Below are 21721 nucleotides of genomic sequence, written 5' to 3' on the forward strand. Positions count from 1 at the left end.
GGGGGTGGTGATGAACAGAGTGTCTGAATTAAGCAGACCACTCTTACCCAGTCCAAAGATCAGGGCTTGATCCATCACCATTATTTATCTCACTGCCCCATCCCAGCTCAGAACCTGGCTATATGCAAATTAGTCTGTCCCTGGCCCAGTGCATCATGGGAACAGGGCAGACCAAACTACCAAGCCAATTCTTCACCAGAAAGGAGACAAGCTACCGGGGACCGGTTTCTGGCATTTCAGCCTCTTCGGCCCGGCTTGCTTGAATCCTGATGGAGCAGTGAGAAAGGGACTCATGTCTGAGTATACCCTGCCACACCTATAGTGGCCAAAAACGATACAGAAAAGGGGGTGGTGATGAACAGAGTGTCTGAATTAAGCAGACCACTCTTACCCAGTCCAAAGATCAGGGCTTGATCCATCACCATTATTTATCTCACTGCCCCATCCCAGCTCAGAACCTGGCTATATGCAAATTAGTCTGTCCCTGGCCCAGTGCATCATGGGAACAGGGCAGACCAAACTACCAAGCCAATTCTTCACCAGAAAGGAGACAAGCTACCGGGGACCGGTTTCTGGCATTTCAGCCTCTTCGGCCCGGCTTGCTTGAATCCTGATGGAGCAGTGAGAAAGGGACTCATGTCTGAGTATACCCTGCCACACCTATAGTGGCCAAAAACGATACAGAAAAGGGGGTGGTGATGAACAGAGTGTCTGAATTAAGCAGACCACTCTTACCCAGTCCAAAGATCAGGGCTTGATCCATCACCATTATTTATCTCACTGCCCCATCCCAGCTCAGAACCTGGCTATATGCAAATTAGTCTGTCCCTGGCCCAGTGCATCATGGGAACAGGGCAGACCAAACTACCAAGCCAATTCTTCACCAGAAAGGAGACAAGCTACCGGGGACCGGTTTCTGGCATTTCAGCCTCTTCGGCCCGGCTTGCTTGAATCCTGATGGAGCAGTGAGAAAGGGACTCATGTCTGAGTATACCCTGCCACACCTATAGTGGCCAAAAACGATACAGAAAAGGGGGTGGTGATGAACAGAGTGTCTGAATTAAGCAGACCACTCTTACCCAGTCCAAAGATCAGGGCTTGATCCATCACCATTATTTATCTCACTGCCCCATCCCAGCTCAGAACCTGGCTATATGCAAATTAGTCTGTCCCTGGCCCAGTGCATCATGGGAACAGGGCAGACCAAACTACCAAGCCAATTCTTCACCAGAAAGGAGACAAGCTACCGGGGACCGGTTTCTGGCATTTCAGCCTCTTCGGCCCGGCTTGCTTGAATCCTGATGGAGCAGTGAGAAAGGGACTCATGTCTGAGTATACCCTGCCACACCTATAGTGGCCAAAAACGATACAGAAAAGGGGGTGGTGATGAACAGAGTGTCTGAATTAAGCAGACCACTCTTACCCAGTCCAAAGATCAGGGCTTGATCCATCACCATTATTTATCTCACTGCCCCATCCCAGCTCAGAACCTGGCTATATGCAAATTAGTCTGTCCCTGGCCCAGTGCATCATGGGAACAGGGCAGACCAAACTACCAAGCCAATTCTTCACCAGAAAGGAGACAAGCTACCGGGGACCGGTTTCTGGCATTTCAGCCTCTTCGGCCCGGCTTGCTTGAATCCTGATGGAGCAGTGAGAAAGGGACTCATGTCTGAGTATACCCTGCCACACCTATAGTGGCCAAAAACGATACAGAAAAGGGGGTGGTGATGAACAGAGTGTCTGAATTAAGCAGACCACTCTTACCCAGTCCAAAGATCAGGGCTTGATCCATCACCATTATTTATCTCACTGCCCCATCCCAGCTCAGAACCTGGCTATATGCAAATTAGTCTGTCCCTGGCCCAGTGCATCATGGGAACAGGGCAGACCAAACTACCAAGCCAATTCTTCACCAGAAAGGAGACAAGCTACCGGGGACCGGTTTCTGGCATTTCAGCCTCTTCGGCCCGGCTTGCTTGAATCCTGATGGAGCAGTGAGAAAGGGACTCATGTCTGAGTATACCCTGCCACACCTATAGTGGCCAAAAACGATACAGAAAAGGGGGTGGTGATGAACAGAGTGTCTGAATTAAGCAGACCACTCTTACCCAGTCCAAAGATCAGGGCTTGATCCATCACCATTATTTATCTCACTGCCCCATCCCAGCTCAGAACCTGGCTATATGCAAATTAGTCTGTCCCTGGCCCAGTGCATCATGGGAACAGGGCAGACCAAACTACCAAGCCAATTCTTCACCAGAAAGGAGACAAGCTACCGGGGACCGGTTTCTGGCATTTCAGCCTCTTCGGCCCGGCTTGCTTGAATCCTGATGGAGCAGTGAGAAAGGGACTCATGTCTGAGTATACCCTGCCACACCTATAGTGGCCAAAAACGATACAGAAAAGGGGGTGGTGATGAACAGAGTGTCTGAATTAAGCAGACCACTCTTACCCAGTCCAAAGATCAGGGCTTGATCCATCACCATTATTTATCTCACTGCCCCATCCCAGCTCAGAACCTGGCTATATGCAAATTAGTCTGTCCCTGGCCCAGTGCATCATGGGAACAGGGCAGACCAAACTACCAAGCCAATTCTTCACCAGAAAGGAGACAAGCTACCGGGGACCGGTTTCTGGCATTTCAGCCTCTTCGGCCCGGCTTGCTTGAATCCTGATGGAGCAGTGAGAAAGGGACTCATGTCTGAGTATACCCTGCCACACCTATAGTGGCCAAAAACGATACAGAAAAGGGGGTGGTGATGAACAGAGTGTCTGAATTAAGCAGACCACTCTTACCCAGTCCAAAGATCAGGGCTTGATCCATCACCATTATTTATCTCACTGCCCCATCCCAGCTCAGAACCTGGCTATATGCAAATTAGTCTGTCCCTGGCCCAGTGCATCATGGGAACAGGGCAGACCAAACTACCAAGCCAATTCTTCACCAGAAAGGAGACAAGCTACCGGGGACCGGTTTCTGGCATTTCAGCCTCTTCGGCCCGGCTTGCTTGAATCCTGATGGAGCAGTGAGAAAGGGACTCATGTCTGAGTATACCCTGCCACACCTATAGTGGCCAAAAACGATACAGAAAAGGGGGTGGTGATGAACAGAGTGTCTGAATTAAGCAGACCACTCTTACCAAGTCCAAAGATCAGGGCTTGATCCATCACCATCCCCTTTTCTGAATGATTTTGTCCACCATAAGCGTGGAAGGGTATACTCAGATGTGAGTCCCTTGCTCATTGCACCATCAGGATTCAAGCAAGCCGGGCCGACGAGGCTGAAATGCCAGAAACCGGTCCCCGGTAGCTTGTTTCCTTCCCAGTATAAGAATTGGCTTGGTAGTTTGGTTTTCCCTGTTCCCATCATTCACTGGGACAGGAACAGACTAATTTGCATGTAGCCAGGTTCTGAGCTGGGATGGTGCAGTGAGCTAAAAAACGGTGATGGATCAAGCCCTGATCTTTGGACTGGGTAAGAGTGGTCTGCTTATTTCAGACACTCTGTTCATCACCATCCCCTTTTCTGAATGATTTTGTCCACCATAAGCGTGGAAGGGTATACTCAGATGTGAGTCCCTTGCTCATTGCACCATCAGGATTCAAGCAAGCCGGGCCGACGAGGCTGAAATGCCAGAAACCGGTCCCCGGTAGCTTGTTTCCTTCCCAGTATAAGAATTGGCTTGGTAGTTTGGTTTGCCCTGTTCCCATCATGCACTGGGACAGGAACAGACTAATTTGCATGTAGCCAGGTTCTGAGCTGGGATGGTGCAGTGAGCTAAAAAACGGTGATGGATCAAGCCCTGATCTTTGGACTGGGTAAGAGTGGTCTGCTTAATTCAGACACTCTGTTCATCACCATCCCCTTTTCCAGCTGACGTATGACATCACAAACACCTTCGTCATCCTCGTCCTCATACATGGGACGTCGTTCCTGCGGTTGGTCATCCGGCACTGGCTGCGGGTCGTCAAGGGAGATCTGGCGCACACGTTGGGACATGCTTCTGGACCATGGCGCTTTTGATAGGAACCGCCCTCCATGGCACACTTTGGCATAGTGGTTTAGCCTTCCGCAGCAAGAGCACATTTTTCCTTTTGCCCCAGAAACGGCTGTCGCGGGGTGATCTTCGCCACAGTATTCACATGGCCCACCTGGCGGCGGTCTGGGCACCTGGCGAGGCATCGTGGGGCGTCTTTGGATTGCCTCCACCTTCTCCTCCTTGATCGGTGGGTGCCTGGGCAACTGTGATGTGTATGTATGTAGGGCGGTTTCCATCTCTTCCGCTCTGGCATCTAACAGTTTGTGGGAGCGGGCTAGAATTAGGATCTCGTCCAGCGAGATTCCAGGTTGCCGGAGGATTAGCTTCCACAGGAGCTTTGAGCGGCAGCCCACGATGATCTGATCACGGATTTCCTCCCACTGGTCAGTGAAGGGGCACTTGCTCGCCAGCCGGCGTAGCTGCACATAGAACATATCTACGGATTCGGCTTCGGTCTGTCACGTCCTCTTGAACTTGAACTTTTCCAAGTCGTGGTTGAGCTGTGGGTCGAAGTGTCTGTTGAGCGCAGCGACCGCTGCGTCGTAGTCATCCTCGTTTCCGGTGTTGGGAAGCGTCTCGAACAGGTCATAGATCTCCGCGCCTCCGTAGTAAATGAGGAGTGACCGTTTCATGGTGCCGTCCGTCTCCCTCGTCCCCTTGAAGTAGTGGTTGAGTCGTCCGACCCAGGCCTTCCATCTTGGCGGCCGTGGCGGGGTCTGAGGCATCACTGATGGGGGGTAGCATTGCGACTGCAGTGTGAGTGTGCACTGGTGGTGGTGGGTTGACACCCACAACCGGATTGCGCCCTCCATCTTGCTGGGCGGCTGCTCCTTGCGCCTGCGGATTACTCATCGCGGCCTGGCGATGATGTGTGAGCTCGAGGGTGTGGCTTGCGTGCTGGCGTTCTGTGCCGGGGCAGATGCTTCAGGACGTGATCTTGTGTTGCTGTCCATGCGCTTGTCAGCAGGGGGGCGTGGGTAGCTCTCTTGGGGCAGTTCTGTGCGTGGAGGGGAAAGAAGGCTAGCGTTGGTTAGTCCCATGCACTGCAACCCAGGCACGCGATGCGTTGTTTTGGCTGGGCGGCCTGTTGCTGTGGACTAAGGCACAAGTTCTGACGTTCCCAGAGTCTCTATACAAATGTTGTCTCCCCTCCTTTTCCCTTGCAACTCTTTTTCCTTTTTGATTTGTTTCACTTTTGTAGCTGCCAATGCTTGATGGCCTCCAGGCCAACCTCCGGTGTGTCCCTGCCTGAGGCTGCGCGTTGAGGCTCCACACAGGGGTCCAACACTTGTACACAGGCTGCAGGCCTCGAGCGTTGCATGGAGCGCAGGCAGTGACGTGGACAGCCCAGCTCTGGGGCCTCGCTGCTTGGCTGCAGGGAAGGGGAAAAGACGAGGGAATCCCAGGTTGCAGGACGCGCCGCTGCACCAAAACAGTGGTGGGCAGTAGCGGAGGTATCCGCGTGGGAGAGGCACTGTGCGGGTGGGGCCGCCTTTACTCACCCGACATCAGGCGCCGCTCCAGCGAGTTCCGCCAGCCGAACATGCTCCCGGAGGCAAAGGAGGCGCGTGGGCGGTCTCAAGCTGAGCGGCCCATTCAGCAGAGGAAACAGCAACCTCCGGCCAGCACAGATCGACTCGGAAGGGGTCCGCAATGCGATCACTGCCAGACGTGCAGCACCAGGATGAGGAAGGTGACTCGGGTGGGCACCGCGCGTACCTAAAGAGCACCACGCGAGGTATGAGGCAGGGGTGCGAACGCCCTTGTCACCAATGTAGCGCGGCGGGGCCTAGGTTAAGGTAGGCCGCAGTTGCACAGAATAAAGACACAGGAGTAACCACTTTCACTATCAGCCGGAAGACCCCGAGTAGTCTCCGGCCTGTTTATTAATACCCCAGGGGCGAGCCCGCCCCAAGGGTTGTGGGGATGCAGGGTGCACTTGCAACGTTGTCCACGAGAGCCCGGGTGGCTCTCTACAAGACTCACAGCTCTCCTCGAGTTTGGCAGCACTCTGCTTCGCATCACTCAGCCTACCCGCGCTCCGGGTTTCGCAGCACTTGAATTCACAGCACTCCAGGGTTCACAGCACTATGGCCTGGCAGGTCATGGACCGCGCAGCACTATGTGCCTCTCAGTCTATGGACTTCGCAGCACTCTAGGCCAGTCACAAGACTTTGCTGGGCCCCATGTTGGTACTCGGGGCTTGAAACGGTGTGTCAGCTCAGGGCACAAGAGACCCCTTCCTGCCAGTCCCGGCGTTCCCCACACCTCTGGACGGACCTACTCCGAGTTTAGAAACCTCGGCCCCCGCGAGCCCCTGCAGGCCCCTCACCCTGGAGCTCCTTGTACCCTAATGTGAGCTCCCTACACCCAGAAGTGAGCTCCATGTGCCCTGAGGTGAGATCCCTACTCGCTGAGGTGGGCTTTCTGCCTGTTGAGGTAAACTCCCTGCACCCTGAGGTGGGCTCCCTGACGCTGAGGTGAGAACTCCCTGCATCCTAATGTGAGCTCCATGCACCCAGAGGTGAGCTTCCTGTACCCTGAGGTGGGCAAGCCTGAGGTGACCTCCCTAAGGTGAGTGCCCTGCACCCTGGTTTGCGATTGGTCGGGAAACAGCCTTTTATTATCTGCAGTGTCTCAAACTCTGCACATGCTACATCCTAAAACAAAAAGCATTTGCAATGCAATAGGTCTTGCATTTGCGAGAGTTTGAGCTATTGGCATTGTAAATGATTATGCCTTTTATTTATGTGCTTTGAAAACCTGCAAGCGGTGTGTAAACATGCACTTTGGACTTATAGTCTTTGCTTATGAGAAGCAAGGCTGGCAGGAAAAGTGCGTGTTTACGCATCTGCTTGCAGGTTTTCAAAATACATAAATAAAAGGCATTGTCATTTACAATACCAATAGCTCAAACTCCCGCAAATGCGAGACCTATTGCATTGCAAATGCTTGTTTCTTTTTCAAAGGCAGGGGAGATGTGGTATGGACAAGGCACTAACACCTCACAATGATGTTGAAGGGTATGTACTCACATTCACAACGAAGCATGGTCTTGATCTCGAACAACTTCTGTGTGGGGAGTTTAAATTTCTTGCCACCTTTTTTCACTGGCTCATTATTTTCCTTCTCCTCTTCCTTCTTTTTCTCCTCTTCCTCTTTCTTCTTTTCCTTCTCTGCGTTCTTTTTCCTTTTCTCCTCTTCCTTCTTTTTCCTCTCCTCCTCTTCCTTCTTTTTCCTCTCCTCCTCTTCCTTCTTTTTCCTCTCCTCTTCTTTCTTCTTTCTTTTCTCTTCTTCTACCTTGATTGCCTTTGCCTCCTCGTCAGCCTCTGTCTTTTTGTTCAAGCCTGCTTCGCTCATTACCTGCTCCTTAATCGGTTCAAACTCTTTTTTGATTTTGCTGGAGTCTTTTCTGAGTTCCTTTGCTTCTTTCTGATAAGAACAGTGACAACTTTTCGGTTAGAAACTAAGACAATCTCACTAGGATCTCACAGGCAGACAATCATAACATGTTACTGGTTTTACCCGAGTTATGTGGGGCTTTCATATGCAGTAGTCTTAGTATCTGATTCACAGTACCATAACTATACTAGACATGTGTAGCCAGGCATGCTTGACGTATGACAGGCTCTGACCAAACTCTATTAGAGCATTGGAATGTTGAGAGCTCCATTGAAGACAGTGGAGTGCTCCAGCCTTCTACTGGCCAATAGAAGCCCGGAAAGCAACATTCCAATTTTTATTTCTTCATTTCACAGCTGTTGCTGTGTACAAAGGTCTCTCGGATATAAACCCCTCGGGCTCCGAGAGGCCTTTGTTTTTACAAATCTGAACATTCTACCCTCTAGGGGCGGAATGTTCCAATAGCTTTAAGACCCTCTGTGGCCGGGCTGTAAGGGGACATTAAAGGCCTGCCCCCTTGGACTCTGGCCTATAACGCTGGAGCAGGCCTTTAATGGCCAGTAGAGCCCGCTATGCTGGGCTCTAAGACTATAGTAGTATTTAAGAGGCAGCAACCTCTGATATTTGTCTGACTCTACTTCAGCCCAACTTGCCTTTCAGGGCACACACCCTTGATATGTGACAGTTTCTAACCCAGTCCTACTGGGTTTAAGGATCAACAGACTGAAAGAAAATGTTCCTGTTTTGGGGCAAAGTTACAGCCAGCTCTCTTCCAACCTTGCTTGCACCTATCAGATTAGTCTAGTCCAGGGGTCTCTAACCATTTCTATAATAAGAGCTACTTAGATCCAATGACCCCCCCTCTGCTGTTAATATCATTAAAGATGTAATAGTAAAAATGTCAGATGAGATTACATTAGTGCCCACCATATGCAAGATTACCAACAGTGACTATCTCAGCGCATCAGGCGGGGTTGCTAGCAGTAATGTGAAAAAGGCTTTGCCACTCTACCTGCTATGCCCCTAGCACCAGGTTGATCAAATTAGTCACATCCTCCCCAACACTGTTTGATTTTTATCACTCGGGCATCAGCTTTAAATATATTTTGGGAACTCAACCATTTTTCAAACATCAGCTTATGAATTCTGAAAATACACACATTTCTGTCTCAAATACACACTTTTCAAGTTGGTAGAGGTATATTAATTTGATCAAGCAAAGGCTTTTTATTTAGTTCACTGGGCAGCACATAGGCGAGTTACTTATAGGTAGATGGAGAGCTACTTGTAGCTCACAAGCTACTCGGAAAATCCTTTACTAGTCGAGTGTAATATTTGCAGAAGATATTAAAGAAGCATATGCCTCAAATATCTTCAGCTTTATTGGAGAATTTTTTATGAAAAGAAATTGAAAGATACAGTCAGTTCTCACCTGTTGACCAGTATGCATGTGTTCTTTAGATGTTCCATGGCAGTTTTCACTGTTCCTTTGGAAAGAATCTGGAGTCTTAGAAGTTCACCTATTTCAACTCATTTATTTACTTATTTTACCTATTTGTATTTATGAAGCACTGTACTTCCCCTTGTGGCTTGTTCGCCGTGCTTCCTCCCCAACCACATATAAGCGTGAATTCCTCCATGCATACTCACCACCACATTTCCAAAAATGCTCTTTATAGGGGCAATCATCACTTTCCACATCATCTTGGTGTGGTTTATTTGCAGCTCCACTGTGCACCCGATGGACTCCACCACGTTGTCCAGGTTGTTTTCGATGTTCTCAACAGGCCCTACATTAAAATACACAGGAGTGTTCATAGAAGAGAAACGCGAATTGAGGAAAGAGGTTGAAGCCTCCACTACAAATTGAAGGCCTAGATTAATATATTATGACATCCAATAGCCAAACCATGATTATATTAAACTGGTTTATAACATGTAGACACTTTATCGGAGGAAGCTATGCATTATGCGTGGAAAAGAGGGGAGTATTATTGAATCCTCTGCAGCATAACGAGATGGAGGATCGTATAAATATTTGCAAGAGTCTGGCTAGAGACACATGGGCAATCGAATGAGGTTTGGTGGATTCAACAGGTATTGGCTAGAGTAGCTCTACAAATTCATCAACAAAATAATCACACTACTAGGGTAAATGGACCTTCTAATATGGTAATGTTCTAAGATATATTTGAAAATGCTTAGCCTGTCAAAGGATCATTTTTATCAATTCTCTGAGGATTAAATGAGAGTAATGGGCCTTCTAATGTGGAAATGTTCTAAGATATATTTGAAAATGTAGTGTGGTAAGGAGAACCATGGATGCCGATAACTTAAACCCTTAAACCACGGAACAATAAAAATGTTACAGTGCACAACAAAATGTTCTCATGAGGTCCTCCTCCCAGAGTAACATACGATAGACTGAGACCGGAACACGTGAAGTAGATCTGTTCAGCCACATCATTACTGTTTGATTGAAAAATGGCATGTTTAAAACAATCAACTTAATAAGTCAAATGAACTCAAACTCATTCGTCCCTCAGGCTTGACATCAAAATCTACATGACTACATTTCTTTTTATAAATGTTATCTTACTGCTTTCTCACAATTTTAATTGATTATTGCCAGCTTTTAACATTATTCAACATTAAATTGCAGCTACCGGATCATCCTTGGCAATACCCAAACATTTACTTAAGCATTCAAAAAGTATTCATACCTGTTTGGCAGGTGAGCAGCACCGAGAAATGTCACGCAATTTCAACCCTTTGTTAATAGCACATTGGACTAATATGGCAACCCGATAAAGGCTACAGGGTTCCCCTTCAATTGCAATATTGATTAGATGTGATGTCACAAATAGTTGGAGCATGGTCATACTTGGAGCACAAAATAGGCCATCAATTGAAGAAATTATGACACAAGCTTCACTATCTACTGTACCTTAATCTCAAGCCTTGAAAATAAGATATGGGGTGAAAGTGTTTTGTTTTCTAACAATACCTTGAGAATGTATCAGTCCTAACTTTCCAGTTTTCCAGCGATCCCCTTGTTAAGATGGATTTTTTTTGCAATGAGTCCAATGATGTTCAATCAGGATGAGATCAGATCTTGAAATATATTTATACTCTTAGATCTGGACTTCCCACAGGTCCCAAAGTTTACTCTGAATCATTCTTATTTATTTTGGGTACTTGAGCTTCCTTTCATTATTTCAAATTACTCTTTATTTGCATAACAGTCTTGCCAGGAGCGACAAACCTAGTGTCATTCTGGAGTCTGATTGGCCAGTTGAGATTTTGCTTCTAATTTTGAATTATGAATGCTGAGAACCAGCATTAGTGTGTCCATTTATTATAATTTTTTCTAAATTGCAGTGTTTTATTATGACATGGAATGCAAATGTTATGTATCATGGCATTCATGATTTTATTAGGGATTTATTAACAAAGTAAACGAATATATTGATTGAGAGGATTATACAGAGGTACTGAAATGTTATGTTTTAAATATTGGGCAAGTTTGTGTGTTGATTCCTTTCTTTGTAGTTAAAAGTGTTTTTTATTTGTTCAAAATTGTTCCAGTGTCATTTTCTTCTAATGTTGTATGTTTCTTTTATTTAGTATTCAATTTCCTTTAGAGTGGGAGTTTTATATAGACTAAAGGGATGTGATAGTTTTCATTTTACATATCCCTTACAAAATTTCAGAATTGGGTACTAGAAGGATCATTGTCCCCTTAACATATTTTATTTATTTATTTGAAAGTTTTGATATAGCGCTGGCTAGACCCGGAGGTATCAGAGCACTTTAGATGAGTATCAGACCACAGTTGCAGGTTACATTGCTTCAAGGTTAAACAGTATCAGAGCATAGCTACATAGTTACATGATAGGTCGAGAAAAACAATAAAGACATATTCGTAGGGGAAAAAGCAGGCAAGGGGAGAGAGAGATTCAGGGGAGAGAAGGTAGGAGCAGGGGAAGTGGACAAATAATGAAGGAGGGAAAGAGAAGGGGGAGGGTGAGAGACAAAGCATGATAGAGGAGGGGGGTGATGGGGACACAAACCGATAGACGAGTAAAAGCTGCGTCCAAAGTCCAGTAAGCTGTGATCCCAGGGGAAGTGGTATCATTCCCAAATCTCCGTTGCGAGAGGCTCCCTTTACGCTGTGGACTCTCTCAGAGGGGTCTCTGAGACTCAAAGGGCTACCTACTGGATCCTTCCACAACAAGGGGAGAGGGAGTGCTTTGGCAAGGGGTGCCACACCATACCTCAACTGTGAGTGGCTCCCTTGTGCTGTGGACTCTCTCAAAGGGGTCACTGAGACACCAGTGTGTAGACATTGGGCCTTTCCCCAACAAGGGGGAGTGCTTAGTCAAAGGGCACAAGGGACAGTGGGCTAGGAGATGGGTAGGAACTGGCAAGTAACAGAGGGAGGACATATGACGAAAAAAAAATCTTATTGATAACAGAAAGATTACACACTCAATACCAGAGTAAGTTAGCGAGCCAGTAAAAATAGGATCCACGAAAGGGCGAATAGAGAGACCAAGGGAGGGAATCAGCGAGTTGTAGAGTCCCACAAGGAAGAGATACAGATAGAAGAAAAAGAACTGTATAAGTTGTAGAGTCAATCAGGGGAGAGATGCAAATGGGTAAGCTCAAAATCACAAAATAGTGATAGACAGTATAAAGAACTACTACATATACTAGTGGTTAAAGTTGTATCAATGCAAATAGTAAAATTCACTCAGGATTCCATATTCACAACGATTAGGCTAATAACGATAGTATATTACTTATCTACAGAGTGAACGGAGAAATAAGACCTCCAAGGGGGTAGAGAGAGGGAGGGGGGAGATATGAGAGACGGGGGCATGGGGGGAGAAAGAGATCAGGCAGTCCAGCCGAGGAGCAATGTCTGAGAGTTGGCAGGATGAAGTCCAACGAACCGGGGGAGAAGACAAGAAACAACAAACTGGTGGCTCCATGTTGTGGATATCAAAGGACTATCATGATAGGAAAATCGAACGAGCACCGAAGCTCTTCGCATGTTGAGTCATCCCATGAGCACAAGGTCTGGTCACGCTTGAGATTCAGTACTCGACTCTTCCAACAGAAGTAGCCGATTTTCAATGTCCTTGCATGGCCGCCATACCAAGGTCAGGCACTGAACAACTATGGGACATCAGAAAGTTGTGAATGCCCCCCGTTTCAGAATGTTCATATTGCAGCCACAGCACAAGAACTTGTTCTTTTCTTGTATAACCCAGCAGACTCGAAGCCGGCAGGATAGTTCCCACAGCGCATACATCGCCAGTGATCAGCAGTACAGCGTGAGAGATTTTTTGAAACATTTTTTTATTAGTTTCACAGTTGCTAGGAAAGTTATACAAAGATAAAGAAACTGGGTTGATTTGAAACATTCGTTTTGAGTAATGCTATTCCTCTCTCTTTACACAAGAGAAAGCATGTTCATGTTACCAGAGTCAGACAGAAGTTAGTCTGGATGTTGGGTTAATTAAGTAAGAAGTCATTGAGTGGCTTGGAAACAAATCTTGTGTTTTTTTACATATTTTTGTTACCGGTGTTGCTAGACCGCATACATTTCGTGATCGGCCATTTACCATATGAGTGCTCCTATATTTTACTCTTTGCATTTATGTGTTTTTTTATTATCTTGAAAAGATTTACGTACGAAACAACATTTGTATCTCTGAATTTCATTGCTCATTTTAAAGAATGGATTCTGTAAATTTAGTAAGTATAAAATGTTTATTGTGATAGTGACTTATAGCAGAAGATTCTTCACCCTTTCAATATTCCCCGGTAGTCAGACTGGATCCGGAAACTTTTCAGCAGTACTTCTGCATGCCGGAATGTGGCACCAAGTGGCTCCCCACTAATGCCATTCCACTCCGGAAATGACTTGTGAAACCTATATAGGCGCCACTTCTGCACACTGACGTCAGTTCCTTTCTTAATGCACCTCATAAAGTGGATCTGGAGCTTCTTCTTGTCTCTCAGAGATTCTTTACCTCTATATTTTCTAATAAATTTTAGAGTGTGAAAGGAATGTCTCTGTTATGAATGACAGGTTTTCAGCCCTGTAGAACATTTTGCAAGCAAACATCTGTGACAGATTCCCATCAGATGTGATGTCTAGTGTCGAACTTTGACACCAAGGCCTGCAATGACTGAGAGTCAGTGAATCCGAAGGCTACCCGGGACAACAAGGTTTAACTTTATTTCTCCAAGCATAAAAAGACTTCTCGCAGAGACCGCTCTAAGTTGCAGCCCACGTCTAATATTCCGTCCTGGTTCCGTTCCAATCCAGGAAGAATCGCCAACACTGCTCGCAAGATCAGTCTTTGTCGCGATCCGAATTGTCCGGAACCCATCCCACAACTGGTTTGGGCGCAACCCACGTTTCCGGGGCTGTCTGCCACCCTGCAACAGTACGAAGAGCTCCACATAGCCATGCTCTGGCTCTTTGGCTCCTGTCACATCTTCAGGACAGAAGAAGCTGGGAAACATTCACCTGGCATACAACTGGCAGGTTTGCCCTCGGCACCAACTGGACTCTCGAAATCTATCTCGATGCCTCTGTCCCGGTCCAGACTCCGTCTCCGGAGCTGCAGTCCGTGCTGGGGCCGAAGACTTCGACAATGATACTGAATTTATTGACGCCGGACAAAGAGCTTCCAATAGAGGTGTATGATAGAAGCACGAATGGTTTTACCACTTGTGCCTCTACCATGCAGCCCAACCACGAATGCGTCTTAACCACGCATTCCTTTACCACGCATGCCGTTACCACAACATTTTGTGGTATAGGCATGAACGGTAAAGGGGTATGTGTGGGTATGGTCAGTACTACCCTGCCTCCCCCTGACCACCCCACCCCCTTGCACTGTCCCTTTAATTACCCCAACCCCTGCCCTAAAACCAACCCTGACCCCAACACTAAAAACTACCCATTCCCTTCCCACTGCACTAAGGCCCAAAGTCCTTCACTACACCACCCCCCTCCTGCCCCCACCGTCCCATAAAGTACCCCAACCCCATCCACTGCCCTGAAACCTAACCCGCCCGAACCCAACTACCCATTCCCCTCCCACTGCCTCATGGCCTAAAACCCTGCACCCTAACTTACACTACCCAGCCACCGCGCTGTCCCTTAAATGAATCCAACCCTGTCCGCTGTCCTAAAACCTACATTGACCCCCTCCCAGCCATAAAAACTGCTCCAACTACCCATTCCCATCCCACTGTCCTAAGACCTAAAACCCTACACTACCCCGCTCATTTAGTCCCTTAAACTACCTCAACCCCTTCACCTGCCCTAAAACCTACCCCGATCACCCACCCTAAAAACAAACCTAACTACTCATTCCCCTCCCACTGCCCACTGCCCTACGGCCTAAACCCTGAACCCTAACTTACACTGCCCTGACCCCTCACCCTCCTGCGCTGTCCTTTAAACTACCCCAACCCCTTCCACTGCCCTAAAACGTAATCCCAGGTGATGAGTTCACTTAGTATTTCTCGAATCCAGTTAGAAGCTAGTTGTCTTGATACCTCCCCTGCAATGGGCTTCCTCTCACCCCTGAACCAGCCACAGATAAATCCGCTTTCCACGCCATGTTAACGCGTAATGCTGCTTAAGTACTTGACTTCCAGCTCCCCACCTTAGATGTCAAGACTAACATGTAGATGGAAGTTCTTCAGCCATGCCAAACATCTTCCAAGACCCTCAAACCATTTAACAAGGCCTTCTCAGACATCCTATTGGGGCATGGGCCAAACTTTGCTGTCGGCCACCAGTCAGCCGCAAGATAGCGCAACTCCATCGCCAAGCACCAGGCGATCCTGCTTTCCTATCTCTTCACTCCTCCTCTGAGAGTTTGGTGGTGCAGTGGTCCATAAGTAAGACCAATCCCAACCGGTTCACATCTGCTCAGACAAAGTGTCTAAATGTGTTGAAACCATTGGAAAATGTTTATTTTCATCTACCAATTTAACACTCGTCCATGAATACCAGCTGCCTGCTGGGGTCCTATTCCCACGCCCTTAGGGACTCAGTGGCTCAAGTTCTCCAAATTGTCATATTTTGGTAAATATATAAATGTGTTCCTTTTCATATTACCAGTTACGGATCTTAAGCTCTCTAGCGTTCCATTGCTAAACGTCTTTCTTGTGCTACACAGCTACTGTGTTTATTACCTATTGTGTATTATTTGTTACACCCCAATTGTCGCCCTTAGTTTTTTTTATGTTATCTCTCAATTCCTTTTGGCTCTGCTCATGCTCCTTTCCAGCTTTGCAATCAGTAAGTATGTCATGCAGTTAGAGTGATCTTTAAGGATTGAAGGAGTTCCTAACCCCTTATGCATAAAGGCAATAGAATTCAGAGTACGGTATTTTATGACTGCTTTTGCTTTCTATCACTTGCCAATTTTCTTTTTCTTATATTATTGTTTTATATATTCCTTTTCTAGAATATTTATTTATTTATTTGAAAGTTTTATATAGCATGTACTTGACATAGGTGGATATCAGAGCTCCTTACAATTTGGATAGGTATTTCAAGAGTATACATAATACCACAAGATAGTCGTGCAACATAGTTACTGTATGTGGGATACAGACCATGGAGAAGAAAATGTGATAATCTGCGCTACATGAATGAGCATGGCAGGCGAATGCTGGGATTCAAAGGTGTCCAGCAATCTGATTGTCAGTCAGGTGGGAATCAATGAGCAATGGGCCAGAGCTGTTTAAGGCAGAAACTTAGCCATTTGGATTTTTTTGCTTCCTTTTTGAAGGTGATCGTGGAGGAAATTCCCCGGACTTCTGGGGTAAGAGAGTTCTAAATCTTTGGGGCAGCGCCCTGGAAGACTTTGTGACTTGTTCTCATTTTGTGAAAGATCTGTGGTTTTGAGAACCAAGAACTTGCACTTCTTGACTGCAATCTCCAGATAGTTCTATTTTTGGAGCCAGATACGTGGGAGTCTTGAGATTAAGGGCTTTGTGAGTCATGCAGGCTATCTTTTGCTGTATTCTAGCCTCATATGGCAGTCAGTTTGGGGATTTGAGGTCTGAGGAGATGGGCTCTTTTGTTTTTGAACCAGTAAGCAGTCTAGCTGCAGCATTAATGGATGCTTTTAGTGGGGCCAATTGCTGAGAAAGAGGGGTCCCAGTTATCACACAGAAAGTTATTTACAAAACATAGTGATTAGTCAAATATAAAGACAAAAAAGTCAATCTGCTAACATTGTTTTTAATTACAACGAAGCCGAGCCAACTATTAAGGCAACCATTCTTGGTACAACACTTAGAAATTGAATATAGTGCCCTGGAAAAGGGGGGGGGAGTGTGCAATGGGTGTAGGAAAGGGTAAGTGACATAAAGACAAAGCCACAAGGCCACACAGTAATGAATTGACACATACACTAATTCAAATATCACCGACCATAGGTTCAAATGAATACTTCAAAATAACATGCTTCATGAATGTACTTAATAACACAATTATTGGAATGAAGCTGAAAACGCAAGAAAAAGTCGACGTTTCAACCCCTTTTACAAAGGCAGGCTTGAATTGATCCCTTGCAGTGGGGTCTTCATCAGGACAGGAGACAGGGACACAAACCGGGGATGCTTGTTTTCAGGGGCGAAGAAGGAACTGTCAATCCCCCACGACAGACTAAACAGAGCCAAGACTTCTGGACCAACCTCTGATGTCAGAAATAAGTACAATGGATGAATGGGTAATTTACATAGAAGAGAGGCGTCATTAGTGAGCACCTTGTCGTAATTCCCAACTAGGTTCACACTAGGTCAGGGACACCGGGATCGGTGTATTTCGAAGTTGGCCAACCGAGTCACATCATTGTGTGAATCGGCAAAAGAAAAATCAGGCAACTGTGGGTCTTGGTTGCGAGTTGTTTGGAGGGGTCACCGAGCTTGCATAATGCACTCTGCAGAATATTATTAATCAGTCCGGCACCTGATGCACGATTTGTTGATCAGAGTACAAGCAACAAATCGTGCATCAGGTGCCGGACTGATTAATAATATTCTGCAGAGTGCATTATGCAAGCTCGGTGACCCCTCCAAACAACTCGCAACCGAGACCCACAGTTGCCTGATTTTTCTTTTGCCGATTCACACAATGATGTGACTCGGTAGGCCAACTTCGAAATACACCGATCCCGGTGTCCCTGACCTAGTGTGAACCCAGTTGGGAATTACGACAAGGTGCTCACTAATGACGCCTCTCTTCTATGTAAATTACCCATTCATCCATTGTACTTATTTCTGACATCAGAGGTTGGTCCAGAAGTCTTGGCTCTGTTTAGTCTGTCGTGGGGGATTGACAGTTCCTTCTTCGCCCCTGAAAACAAGCATCCCCGGTTTGTGTCCCTGTCTCCTGTCCTGATGAAGACCCCACTGCAAGGGATCAATTCAAGCCTGCCTTTGTAAAAGGGGTCGAAACGTCGATTTTTTTCTTGTGTTTTCAGCTTCATTCCAATAATTGTGTTATTAAGTACATTCATGAAGCATGTTATTTTGAAGTATTCATTTGAACCTATGGTCGGTGATATTTGAATTAGTGTTATGTGTCAATTCATTACTGTGTGGCCTTGTGGCTTTGTCTTTATGTCACTTACCCTTTCCTACACCCATTGCACACTCCCCCCCCCCCTTTCCAGGGCACTATATTCAATTTCTAAGTGTTGTACCAAGAATGGTTGCCTTAATAGTTGGCTCGGCTTCGTTGTAATTAAAAACAATGTTAGCAGATTGACTTTTTTGTCTTTATATTTGACTAATCACTATGTTTTGTAAATAACTTTCTGTGTGATAACTGGGACCCCTCTTTCTCAGCAATATACATACCCAGGTCCCAGTGACGATATTGGGTGAACCCCTTTTGTTGTAACTTTAGTGGGGCCAAGCTATATTTAGGAAGTCCACAAAGCATGAACCTACCATAGTCTAGCCTAGGCCGCACCAGAGCCTGCACCGCCATCTTGAAGTCCTCTTCTGGAAGGAAATTTTTTGAATCTTTAGCATGTTCATCTGGTGTTTAGCCTCCTTGCTTGGATTGCAAATATGATTCTGAATGCTCAGGTGCATATCCAGAGTGATTCAGAGGGATTTTGCAGAGTCGATAATGTGGGTAGTGCAGTTTAAAGCCGTAAGATGTTTCAGTCAATGGTCGATCTTTGGGGTGTGATTAGGCGGAGCAAGGAGAAGGAATTCCGTTTTGGAGGTGTTGAGCATGAGGTTGTTGTCAGTTAGCCATTTTTGAGTATCCAAAAGGGTAGAGTAAGTCATCAGGGAAAGTGATTTTCAGAAAAAAGTTGAGTGTTATCCGCATACATATGGAAGAGGATGTTCACGGCATTCAGAGCATTTGCCAAGGGTTTTAGGAATAAATTGAAGGGAATCGGTGATAGTGCTGAACCTTGTGGATCCTCATAGAGACTGAAGAGGACTGGATAGGGATTGCTTTATCTTGACTTTTTGTGATCTATAATGGAGGAAGGATGTAAACCATTGCAATACCGGCCCTGAAAAGCCCATCCTATGTTCTAGGCTAGGTAAGAGATTGTGGTGGTTAACTGTGTTGAAGGCTGAAGAAAGGTCAAGGAGAATCAGGAGGCATGCTCATTTGTGGTCTGGCATTATCTAGATGTCATCCAAAATGTGAGTGAGGGCAGATTCCATGCTGTTGCCTGTTCGAAATCTGGATTGATGTTGGTCCAGAAGTTGGAAATACTCCATGTGTTCACAAAGTTGCATCTGCACACATTTTTCTAGCAGTTTAGCCAGCATAGGGATGGTGGAGATGGGTCGGAAAGTATTGAGATCAGTTCTGTCTGCATTTGTTTTTTTTTAGAATGGGGGAGATCTGTTTTACTTTTAAGCAGTCTGGGATTGTGCCTTGTGACAGTGAGGTGTTGTTAATCTTTGTCCAAAGGGGGAGGATGGTATTCTTAATGTCTTTGAAGATGGGTGGTGTTAGCGGGTCGGTGAAATGATTAGATGGGTTGATCACCCGCAGAGTGTTATCTCTTTCACTGAGGGGGTGTAAAGAAGAACCAAGAGGCGTCATTCTTGGTGCCAGGATTTGGAGGGGCGGAGCCTCTCAAGGTGAGATGGGTCCTCCCTCCCTGCTGATGGTAGAATAACCCTCTTTGCTTCCAGGTCGATACTGATGCTCTTCGTTTTCTCAGTGAAGAAGGCCGCCAACTTGTCGCAAGATGGAAGGCCATCGTCAAGGTCAGAGCTGCGGGTGTCTTGCTTGATTGTGTTTAACAATTTCCAAACAGTTTCTTGGGGTGGTTTTTGGCTTGATTGAGTTGTGTTTGCAAGAAGTCAGCCTTTGCAGTTCTGATTTTTTTGGTATAGGTGTTCCTGAGCGATCTAAGGTGAATTAGATGTTCAGTGGAGGGTACTGATCCCCAGGTTCTCTCAGCTGACCTTAGGTTGCAGCGTTCAGAGTTTAGGTTGTTGTTGAACTAAGATTTGGAGATTTTGACAGAGGCACTTTTTAGTTGTAGAGGGGCTGTTTCATCCAGGATACCAGCGATGGTTGTGTGGACATGCATATCCGACATGTTTGATTTGGGAGTCAAGGCCTTTCTACAGTGGGTTGCTAGATCCATAGAGTTAATATTCCTAAGGTTCCTTTTCCATTGTTTCGTTTTCTTGGGTTAGACCCTCTTTGCGATAACTCCTTGTTAATTAGGCAGAAGATGCTGTAATGGTAAGACCAATCACAAGGGATAATGGTATCTATTGAGATGGTTTTTCCTTTGGAGATGATGAGGTCCAGAGTTTTACCCTTGTTATCGGTTAGAATTTCCACATATATTCTGTCGCTCGTACTCCAATAGGAATGCATATAGGCAGTTTACAGCTTGATCATTTGGTTTAGACCAGTGAAGGTTGAAATCTCCCAGGAATATTTGGGAAACTAGGTTGCATCAATGGAGGAGATTATTTCCATTAATTGTTCAATGAAGGAAAGATTGTCTACAGGGAGGTGGTAGAATGTGTGTAATTTGCATATTGAGCGGTGATTGCTAGTGATGTTGATGTATTGCTATTCACTGGAGGTCAGGTCGCAGGGATTGGAATGTGAGACCGAGAGAGTATTTCGATTTATGCAGGCAAAACCTCAACCCTGTTTTATGGACCTGTCTAATCAAATTATGTCATGGCTAGGCAGGGCTAGAAGGTCAAGGATAGGGGTGGATGAGCCTTTTAGCCAGGTTTCTGAATGTCTTTTGAGGGAAAAGACCCTTCTATGTAAGTTTTAAAGTTGCAGCTATTAGTGCTTTTCTGTCTTGAGTACCTTTCTTTAGGTTGCCATTTTTTAACACTGTGGAACTGTTCTTTTTTTTTTTTTGCAGAGTTTTATATAGCGCGCACTAGACCCGAACCAAATCAGGTATCAGAGAGCTTTACATAGCACCAGTTACGTTACATGAGGACACACTTTCATTTTTTTAGGCACGGGGAGATTAAGTGATTTGCCCAGAATCACAGGAGGTTTTTTGGCATCGTTACCGAGACTTGAACCCAAATCCCCAGGTCCGAGGTCGAGCGCCTTAGCCGTTAGGCCAACCCCTCTCCCCTAAATTGTGAATCCTATTAATGTGCAATCTGTGATAGCTAGTAAAAACAAGTCAGAACTCATGTTTACCTCTAATGTATATATAGCAAGAAATAATCAATATTATTCTTGAGCCATGTTGGAAATGGCACTTTGAGGTTGGCTGAGGCGGTGCTCAAGCCAGGCAGAACCTACGACTCCTGTCATGGCTAGCTGATTACACTCACTGTATGTACAAAAAAGAGAGGGCCCCTGAGGAAAGATATGGCAGCAGGATATTAGGGGAATAAAGAACACTAGAAGAAACAAGCATTGGCATTGCCAATAGGTCTTGCTTGGGGACCTTATAAGTATTTAGTTTTGAAGCACAATATCCCCACCCCCTTTCCGTTTGCACCTCTGTAGGCTCGGTAAATAAAATGATACAACATGGCAAGGGTCTACAGGTGCCCTCAATCCTTCCAGGCGCTTTAACAAAACACGTGTGGAGAGGCCACAGCAGAGGCCACAGTATTAACAGGGGCTGACGTTACGTTACATGAGACAATAGTGACAGTTGTGCAAGTATCAAGAGCAACAAAATCTAATTGTAGTTGTAATGCAGTTTAATTAAGTTTGATTAAATTAACACACCTGA

At 46.0% G+C, this 21721-nt stretch overlaps 2 protein-coding genes across 2 annotated transcripts in view; one reads left to right on the forward strand and one right to left on the reverse strand.

Moving 5' to 3' along the window:
* Positions 1-21721, forward strand: part of DCST2 (DC-STAMP domain containing 2) — a 285622-nt gene that overhangs the window by 112174 nt on the left and 151727 nt on the right. The gene's annotated exons all lie outside the window — the stretch shown is intronic.
* Positions 1-21721, reverse strand: part of DCST1 (DC-STAMP domain containing 1) — a 146034-nt gene that overhangs the window by 99052 nt on the left and 25261 nt on the right. Inside the window, exons 5-6 of the mRNA XM_078668903.1 lie at positions 9096-9235; positions 7079-7475 (exon numbers count right to left, since the gene is read on the reverse strand). Of these exons, the coding sequence (XP_078525029.1) occupies positions 7079-7475; positions 9096-9235 (537 nt within the window). The remainder of the gene's footprint in view (positions 1-7078; positions 7476-9095; positions 9236-21721) is intronic.

This window comes from Lissotriton helveticus, chromosome 12, assembly GCF_964261635.1.
Source record: "Lissotriton helveticus chromosome 12, aLisHel1.1, whole genome shotgun sequence".
NCBI classification, from domain to species: domain Eukaryota; kingdom Metazoa; phylum Chordata; class Amphibia; order Caudata; family Salamandridae; genus Lissotriton; species Lissotriton helveticus.